Raw genomic sequence first — 8,931 nt, 5'->3', positions numbered from 1 at the left:
GCCTGGAGGGGGGAGATGAAGCACGGCTTTGGCAGGGACCTCCAGATTATTGGCACCAGCTTCACCTTGGCTATGCAGGAGGGGCAGACTGAGCGTGCACTGGAGCACTCCACACTGACACCCAGGGCTGCCTCCATGGCCCAGCTCTTACTGGCTTGGAAGAGTGCCACATAGACAGGAGACAGATTACATGTGTGTGCACTCCTGGCAGCTCTGGCATGCAGGCCTTCAGCTGTCCCACACAATGCTAGTGTCTCCTTTGACAGGGAGGGTCTTTCTGAGATCCCAAACTCTGTCTGCAACCCTGTGTTGTGGCGAAAATGGGCCAGACAAAGCCCAGCGGCACAGGATGGCACAGCCTTCCTCCACACCCCCAGACTGGCTCACATGACAAACCTTTATTACAGGGAGGGCCAGAGTCCTGCTCACTCTCACCAGAGGGGAGCCAGCTGTGCAGAATTCTTTGTCCCAGTCCTGACAAGGTGAGGCAGGGGCTGGGGCTCTGGGTAGGTGAGAGTTGAGCTGAGTCTCAGGGCATGGTCCTTGTGGGTGGCGGGCCCTGCTCAAGTGACCTGTGGAGAGAGCAACCCAGGCCTTGGTGCAGAGGTTGGGTTGGTCCTTGCTGCCACAAGTGCATAAGAGGACAGCAGAGGGCTGGGACAAGTCCACTGCTGTGGGGACGGGGACTGCTGGGGTTCTCTGCAGAGCCTTTTCCTTTGGTGCAGGAAGAGCATGTGTAAGAGGGAATATGGCTGGGTGCCAAATGGGACCACTCTCCTTTGCTGCAGCTGTGCTTTGGCCTGCAGGGGGTCAGCACTGTGTGGGGGCACTGAGCAGCTCGAAGGTGTCATCCAGGACCTGCCAAAGGCAGCTGTCCAGCGGGAAGTCATTGTCCACAAGGTTGACCAGGTAGTAGTTGTCATGGATGTACTGGATGATCATGCGCGATGGCGACTCCTCTTCGTACAGCTTTGCCCACTGCTCGATCCACAGTGCAAAGGCCTCACCCTGTCAAGGGGGCCAAGGCAGAAGGGTGAGGACCCATCCATGGGCTGTAGCCAGCAGCCAGGGCCCCTGAGAATAACAGGCTGCACCAAGAGGAATCCCTCTTGCAGGGCAATGCTGCCTCCTCATGGAGGCAAGAGGAGGCCTTGCTGCTTGTACTCTAAAGCACCTGTGCCCTGCCAGTGCGTCAGGGGCAGGGCACTGGGCTAGATAGAGCCTTGGCCTCGACCTGACATGCCAGAGCTACCCCACAGTGCGTATTCCCAGACCTGGGAAGGGCATACTGCTTCTCCAGCCTTCTACTGCATAGACAGCAGCCTGAGGTCCTTGCTCAAGCCAGACTGGCTCCTGAGGGCAGGATTCAGTGCATCTCAGCACAAGTGCTGCCCCTGCTGTCCCAAGCAGAGTAGACAGCTGTGCTTCCCCAGCCCTGTGGGTCAAGGTGGGCCCTTACCTTCCAGGACAGGAAGCTCACAGGGTCCACCACGGTTGGCTGGATGATCTCTCTGCCAGGGAAGATACCCCAGGTGACAGCATTGGGCTGCAAGTCGGGTGCATTGGTGATGTTCTTGTCCTGCCAAGAGAAGGCTGGTCCAATATAGGAAGAGGGTGTGGGAGCCTGCCCAGTCATAAACACACCTAACCTCCCACAGCCCCAGCCAGCATGACCCAGAGCAGGGAAGTGCTGCAGGTAACAGCTTCACCCACTCTGGCCACGCAGCCTCCTTCCTACCCCATGGTGCAGCCAGAAGCCCAGCATATCAGCTGGCCCCACCTGCCCCCAGGGGACACGTCTGTCCCATACCATCGTTACCCGGGCATTGACGATGTGGTAATTGACGCGGAGCTCATATTTCCTCAGCACTCGGAGCAGGGCCGTGACAATCTCGCTGGAAGTGAAGAATTCCAGGTAGGCCTGCAAGGGTTGGGGAGGAAGCACAGAGCTCAAAGCTGGGTCCAGCCAGTGCTGAGTTGTCTGGGGCCTGGCTTTGCAGGTAAACTCAGAAAGGCTCTACAAAGAGCAGCCTCCCCCTGCCTGCCCTCTCAGATGGGCACAAGCAATGCTGTGGGACTGGGGTGGGGGGCAAGGCACAGAGCAGGCATGTCATGCAACATGGCAGGGCTGGGAATGGGCTCAGAGTGCCCAGTCTCTTTTGCCTGACTGCCTCCTACTGTCAGAGCAAAGGGGCCCAAAGCTACCCACATTCTGTATTACCACTGTGGCTGTGCTGGGCTAGCATTTGCAGCTGCCGCACCGGCGATCCATGTGGCTGCAAGCAGCAGGCACAGGGTGGGAGGTTGTGTCGAAGAGCCCTAGGCTGGCATTTTTGCTGGGTGGTGCCCTCCCCTGGCAGCCATCCCCTCCTCAGCCCCTTCCCCCTCACAGCAGCACCTCCTTTGTTCAGTCTTCTCTACATGAGCTGACACAGCCTAGCTCCATGTGCCCCATGCTCTGTGCTTTGCTGGCCCCTGCCAGCGCCCCCCCTCCCATTCCTCCCCAAGCGCCCCTGGATCCATTTTCTGGCCATTGTGTAGGATGATTGATTTCTTTGCTCTTAGGGAAATCTTCTCTGTGGAGCCGCCCTGGCCATCTGCCAGCCCAACAGCTCCAAGCCACCCCAATCCCTTTAATTAGGTTCTTTGTTCCTAGGCGTCATCCCTGCTGGAAGACTGGACCTATGAGGGGTGCATGATGATGAAGCTTTGCAATTCTATAATGGGGAGAGGTCCCAGGGCTGTGCGGCAAGTGAGGTGAGGGGAAAGTTGCTGCTAGTCACCAGTGAGAGCAGACCTGCCTCTGAGGTGAAATGCAGCCACTGTCTGAACAGCGCACAGCTCTGCTGCTCAGGCCAGGAATGGATGGAGTGAGATATGGCTAGGAGGTTCTGGGAAGTCCAATTACCTGCCCAAGTTGGAACCCAAGACCCACACTGTCTTTAACACCTCCACTCTCTTGGTTGTTAGTCTGGCGCACATTCCTAAAATGGCACTTCTGACCTCAGCATGTACAGCCACTGGGTGTGTACAGGCCTGGGGAGAAGAGCACCCCCTACTGCATACCCCTGGAGACAGGACTTGGCATTGGGCTTGGGCTGTAGGCAGGAAGAAGGTCTCTTAAGGCAGGTGTTTGCAACAAGGAAGGAGATCTGGGGCAGAGGGGAAGGAATGAAAGGAGGGAATGAAAACAGCATGCCCTTGACTAAAGGAGCCCTGCCAGGCAATACAGGGCTGTGGATAAGAGGTGATGGGAAAGACTGGTCCTCTCTGGGCAGCCTCAAGAAAAGACCTGGTAAACCTGCTTGCCAGTGAGAGGCTCTATCTGTTCAGCTCATCCCAGAGCAAACTAACTGAAAGGGAACTCACTGCTCATCTGTGGAAGACTTCAGATAAAGGGCCCCCTTCAACTAGGATGAGATCCAATGGCTGAAGCCTGAAAATAGACCAACTGAGATAAGAAAGAAGGTGCCAGTGATGATGACGAGCTATGGGAGCAAACTCTCAGAGATGGGGGAGTCAAGGCTCTCCATCTTGCTCAGCCATGAGCCATTGGGAGGGAAACCGGAGTTCATGGTGGAAACTCCATAGCCTCCAGAAAGAGAGGCTGTGCTGGTCCTGCCAGGCCTCACAACACGATGTTCTTACCTTCTGGAAGACGTAGCCACCGCTGGGCCCCCAGCCCACGATGGGGTCAGTGGATGGCTTCCCATTGATGTTGGGCTGGGAATTGATGGTCAGGATACCTCGCCTGTTCACTTTCTCCAGCTCCTTCTTCAGGAGGTTGGTCTCTGTAGCCAGTGGGTCATCATTCCATGGCAGGCAGGTCACCTGCAGGGAGGGAAATAGGTTGTTGATCACCCTCCCTTCACCACAGCGTGCCAGGGCCTGAGGTTGGCAATGAGCTCCAGGGAGACCACCTCTGAAGAAGACTCCGTGCAGGCCCTGCCAGCTAAGGAGAGCAATCTCAGGTTCCAGCTCTCCTCTCTACAGACCGGTTCCCCCAGGCTGTCACTCACCTTGTGCCCATTCTTATTGTGCTCTCCAGAGATGTAGCAGGTGAACACCTCGAAGACGCTCTCCTCGCTGGTCAGTTCTTCCCCCCACATCTTCAAGAGCTCCTCCCGGGGCGATTTGCTCTTCAGGTAGAAGAGGTAATAGTCCTTTAGCTCCCCGAAGGCTGGGGAGGAAGAGTTGCCCCTGCAAGCCGGAGCAGAAGAGGCTGAATTAGTAGGCTGCCCTAGACAGACTATGAACAGCAAACTAAGAGAAGGGAAAGCCTGCCCACCAGGAGGAGGGAGAGAGCCCAACCAGGGACCCACAGACCTGCTGTCCCAGTGCAGCTGCCCAGCAGCCCTGCTCACATAGCTCCAAGAACCTGGGAACTGCTGGAACAGTTCCTGTAGCAACACATTGTTGATGAGACTCCAGCAGGACCCCGAGATGAGCCCAGCCCATTGCACAATCAGGGTTGCCTGGCTGGTTGCATACCTCACTCCCTCCCACACCCTTCTTCCCACGTTGGTGGCTCACCAGCGGCCGTTGGGAAATTCATCCCACTCCTGAGTCCGGTAGATGTAGCTTTTTGGCCTGGAGGCCCAGAAGATGGGCCGGACGTCTTCAACTCTCCTCTTGGGATGGGCACTGACTGCCCAAGGCAGAGGCCGCCTGAGGGGAGAACAGGAAGTAGTAGAATGGCTTCTCTTTATTGGATCCCCCACACTAGGATTGTAGGTGGTGCCTGTCACAGCATCTGACCTGGATGCACCTGCCCCCGGAAAGGAGAAAGCCGATACAGCCAGGGCATCCCTGTGTCCTGAATGGCACCTCCCCCAGTTACAAGAGAGGACCTAAGAGGCTCATACCTTGGCCTGCAAGCCAGGAAAGTTCCCTGCTCACCTGGGATCCTCCTTCCACAGGCCCAAACGCTTGAGAACCTCAGTGGTGGCCACCTCTCGGTTGAGGGTGTAGAAGTGGAGCCCATGGACCAGGCCACTATCCAGCAGCTCGCGGCACATGGACACGGCCAACTCAACCCCATAGTTCCGGATAGCTGCATCGTTGTCCTTGATGGGCTCGATCACATCCTTGATCTCCTGTGGCACCTCCAGCTTGGACAGCTTCACCAGCTGGCGAAGGGAGTGGTAACCCTGGTGTTGGGAAAAGGCAGGGGGAGGGGAAGGTAGTTCATGACAGAGGGGTTCACAGTGGCTGTGGAAGGATCTCCCTCCAGGCCCCACTCCCTCAGTGGCATAACGATCCCAGCTCAGGGGAGGGGGCTTTTTCTGGGTCAAAATTAGGAGCTTTTAAATTGGGACTCCTGGGTTCTGTTCCCAACTTCACCCAAAGTTCTCAGTGCAACTGTGGGCAGGTTACTTCACCCTTTCTGTGCCTCACTTTCCCCATTGTTACAGGAAGTGAGGGCTTGAGAAGCTCAATTCAGGTAGGAGAGGCACCAGGGGCATGCAGCCAGGAGACTTTCCTCCTATTCTACACTGTCCCGAGTGGTGGTTTTAGCCTGGAAACTCTTACCAGGAAGACAGATGCTGTGGCTGGCTTGGTCCAGCCTGGATGTGGGTTCTGACTGACCCACTGCATAGTGAGGAGCTCTGGGGAAAGGAGCAGGCTGGCAGGCGGTAGCACACTTGAGACTTGTCATCTCCACCTCAACAAGCTTGTTCCCCAAGTGAGCAAATTCCCTATCCCAGCCCACCATAGCATAGTTTCTAGGTTTCATAGTTTGATGATGTTTGTCATCCCACCCCGCTCTCACCTGGATTGGGAAGATCCCAGGAACAACAGGGCAGGTGATACCAATGGCTTGACAGTCCTTTAGGAACTGGAGGAAGGTTTCAGACCTGAAGAAGAGCTGAGTGATGATGAAGTCTGCTCCAGCACAGACTTTCTCCTTCAGATACCGCAGGTCAGCTTCGTAGCTCTCTGCATCAGGGTGGCCCTTGGGATAGCCTTCAGGAAGAGCAAGGAGATTTGAGCTGGCATGTGGGGCTCCCTCTCACCTACAGAGCATCAAGATAAGTTCTGCTAGGTGGTGAGATGTCCACGCCATTAAGGCCCCAACCAGACCCAAGCAAGCCAGCACTTTGTGGCCTGCCAAGAGGCTTGACCAATTCCCCAGTCTCAGAAGACTCCCTGTCCCCAGCCAATGCTCAACAAGACACGTTTACCTGCCACGCAGATGTCAAAGTAGTCATCAAACTCGCAACGGATATGCTTCACCAAGTCGACAGCATAGTTGAATCCTTCCATCTCCTCCTCCCACTCCTCGCCAATGGGGTCTGAGGGATGAGGGGACACAGGTCACATCAACAGTTCATCCAGCGTGAAAGGGAAGCAGAGCTAGGAGCATGGCCCACCACTAACAGGAAGGAGAGTTCAGCCTCTGTGACGGCTGGCTCCACAGCTCTGTTCCACCAACATGCCCCTTGCCCCCCACTACTTCCGAACAATATCCAGTTCAATCCTTATTTCCAACTCCAGCAATGGAAGGAGCCTCCAAACCCTGCATGGCCCAGAAGAGAGTGCAGTGCTACTGTTAACTAACCTCGAGGGGATCAGGCACTTCCGGGGTGGAGGAGAACACAGATTCAGGCAGAGATTTATCCAGCTGGCCTCTATGGATCAAGGCCTCTATGTTGGCTTGTGCCAGTCACTGCCTACCTTGGAAGAGTGGTGACAGGAATGTGCCTTGGGCCTAGGGGAGTCTCACCTCCACGCAGCGCCATGATATTCTTCAGCCCCAAGTGCTTGGCCTTGTGTAGGTGCGCTGTGATCTCCTCTTTGGTTTGGTTGCAGCATGTCATGTGCAGGATGGTCTCAAGGCCACAGTAGTTGACAGCCGTGCTGGCAATGACCATAGAGGATGTCTCCTTATCAGAGCCTGGGTCCCCAGCTGGATGCCAGGTGACATCGATGAAGAGGGGGCCCCCCACTGCCATGCGGTCAAACCTGCAGAGTGTGATGGCGAATGGAGTCTGGCATGAGACCATGGGGATTTACCAGCCCATATCTGGGAGTTTGGGCTTGCTGCCAGGGGGGACCAAGGCTGACAGTACATGATGAGTGCACCATAAGAAGAGGGGCTGAAGTGAGTGACAGCAAGAGGGACCAGAAGAAATTATAAGGAGCCCCAAGGACCCAGCAGACCCACACCACTGAAGGGACAGTGCTCAAGGAAGGCAAAGGGCCCAGCCAGGGATTGCAGGAAATCTAGGCCTGTCTTCCAGGATAAGCCCTTAAGAGAGAGGAGGCTTCTCTCAGAGAGGACCTGGGGGTTGCGAGACCTAAAGGCAAGTCTAGGGTAGACAGCATGATGGGGATTATGGAGGACCTGCCTCTTCTGCAGGGGGCTGTGACAAAGGGAAGATGAACTGAGACATCCCATACAGCTCTGGGTTTCCAAGATTGGGCTGCTGTGTAAGGCCGCAACTCTCCTGCCCAATGCCCATCACACCAGGCTGGCTTTTGGGCCTAGCTTTCTGAGCAGCTTGTGGATAACACCGAGATGCGGACATCTGGTTTGTAAGCCAAACTGTTCCATCTGGGTGAAGTGTGAACAGAGACATGCTTCACAACCAGGAGCAAGGAACAGGAAGTCTGCAGTGCCCACAACCGCAGCCCTACACACAGCCCCTCGCCCCAGGGAAAATGGCAGAGAGCAGCACAGTCCTGGACATCAGAGGTCTGGATGCCTTGGAAGACGCACAGGATGTGCAGGGTCCAGGGACGTGGACCGCACTGGTCCTAACCTCTCTCTACCTGGCAGGGGCCACTCTGTCTCAGCACGAGCAGGTAAACACCCCCCTTCCCTGGCAGCCCCAGCGTGGCACTTCCCGGGGGTCCCAAAGGTGCCAAGTGACTGAAAGTCCATCTCCCTCCTCAGCAGGAAGGACACAGCCCCCTCCCTGGTCCAAGCTGCCCTGCCTCCTGGGGGTCACACCTGGAGATGAGGTTGACAGCGGCATTGGCAGTGCGCGGGGGGAAGAACTCCAGCGAGAACCACCTGTCCCCGGCCTCCTGCCGCCGGCGCATCTTCTCCCGCAGGCGCTCGTGGCGCTCGGCATCCAGCACGGGGGTGGAGCATCGCGAGCTGTCCTTGGAGCTCTCGCCCCCGCTGCTGCTCCCGCCGTCCGACCGGGAGCCGGAGCTGCCACTGCTGGGAGCCTCATTGACCATGGCGCGTTCTCTGGGCAGGGGAGAGAGGCCAGCGTTACTGCCCAGGAGGGCTGGGGACTGTCCGAGCTGCACCTGTCCCTGCGCCTGGCTTTGCAGCCAAGCGGAGCTAGGGACCGAGCGCCTGGGAAGGTTGCACCTGCTCTTGTGTGTCCGAGCAGGTGCTGCTGCCCCTCCTCCCCGTGCGCACAGCAAGGACGCAGGAGCTCAGACGGGGGCAGAGCTATGACAAGGCCCCGATACCCCCGGTGCCGCCCTGCCTCTGCGAGGGCACCTGCGCCCCCGGCCCATGAGCGAGCAGGCAGACGCGTCGCAGCCTGCGCCAGTGTGGGTGCCCGCAAGGCGCCAATGGCCTGATCTCGCCGCGCCAGCCAAGCCCAGCCTCCTGCCAGCGCAGCCCATGCAAAGAGCAGCCGTGTCGCTGTTTGTTTATGAGCGCAGCAGTTCCTAAAATAGCGCAGAGGGCAAAGGGGAAGGGAAATGTCCCCGCAGCTGGCCGGGCATCCCCGCCGGGCCCTGCCCGTGGGTCGGGAGCAGGGTTGCCAACCCCTGCGGCCGGGCCAGGAGCCTACCGGGGTCGGCGCCCGCCTCCCGGGGGCGATGGAAAGCAATGGCTGTGCACGGGCTGCACAGCACAACCCATGACATGACATGACAGCGTGCTGGGGAAACCCTCCCGGGGCCGCTTGGCGGAGCTGGCAACGCCGGGGCTGCAGAAGCCTGGCCCCCGCCTCGCGTCTG

General features: G+C 57.7%; 1 protein-coding gene across 1 annotated transcript; it reads right to left on the bottom strand.

Annotated features, from left to right (window-relative positions):
- Positions 1-379: 379 nt before the first annotated feature.
- On the bottom strand, positions 380-8,225 carry MTHFR (methylenetetrahydrofolate reductase). Its single transcript, XM_019511725.1, has 11 exons — positions 7,958-8,225; positions 6,728-6,966; positions 6,186-6,296; positions 5,774-5,967; positions 4,900-5,150; positions 4,534-4,668; positions 4,020-4,200; positions 3,649-3,831; positions 1,820-1,921; positions 1,460-1,579; positions 380-1,008 (listed from the first exon to the last, which is right to left on the bottom strand). The coding sequence occupies exons 1-11, from the start codon at positions 8,191-8,193 to the stop codon at positions 811-813; spliced, it is 1,950 nt and encodes a 649-aa protein (XP_019367270.1). The 5' UTR covers positions 8,194-8,225; the 3' UTR covers positions 380-810.
- Between the last annotated feature and the right edge of the window lie 706 nt (positions 8,226-8,931).

The sequence above is a fragment of the Gavialis gangeticus genome, unplaced genomic scaffold (assembly GCF_001723915.1).
Source record: "Gavialis gangeticus isolate Ggan-Ray unplaced genomic scaffold, GavGan_comp1, whole genome shotgun sequence".
Lineage (NCBI taxonomy): Eukaryota > Metazoa > Chordata > Crocodylia > Gavialidae > Gavialis > Gavialis gangeticus.
This window is presented reverse-complemented; position numbering and strand designations above follow the sequence as displayed.

What these genes read in the sequence shown, in the direction of transcription:
- MTHFR (XM_019511725.1), bottom strand. Translation starts at nt 8,193, where the DNA reads ATGGTCAATGAGGCTCCCAGCAGTGGCAGCTCCGGCTCCCGGTCGGAC. An exon ending in GCTGTCAACCTCATCTCCAG is followed by an intron (nt 6,967 to 7,957) that starts GTGTGACCCCCA and finishes CACACTCTGCAG; the next exon opens with GTTTGACCGCATGGCAGTGG. An exon ending in GTGGCTACGTCTTCCAGAAG is followed by an intron (nt 1,922 to 3,648) that starts GTAAGAACATCG and finishes CAACCCTTGCAG; the next exon opens with GCCTACCTGGAATTCTTCAC.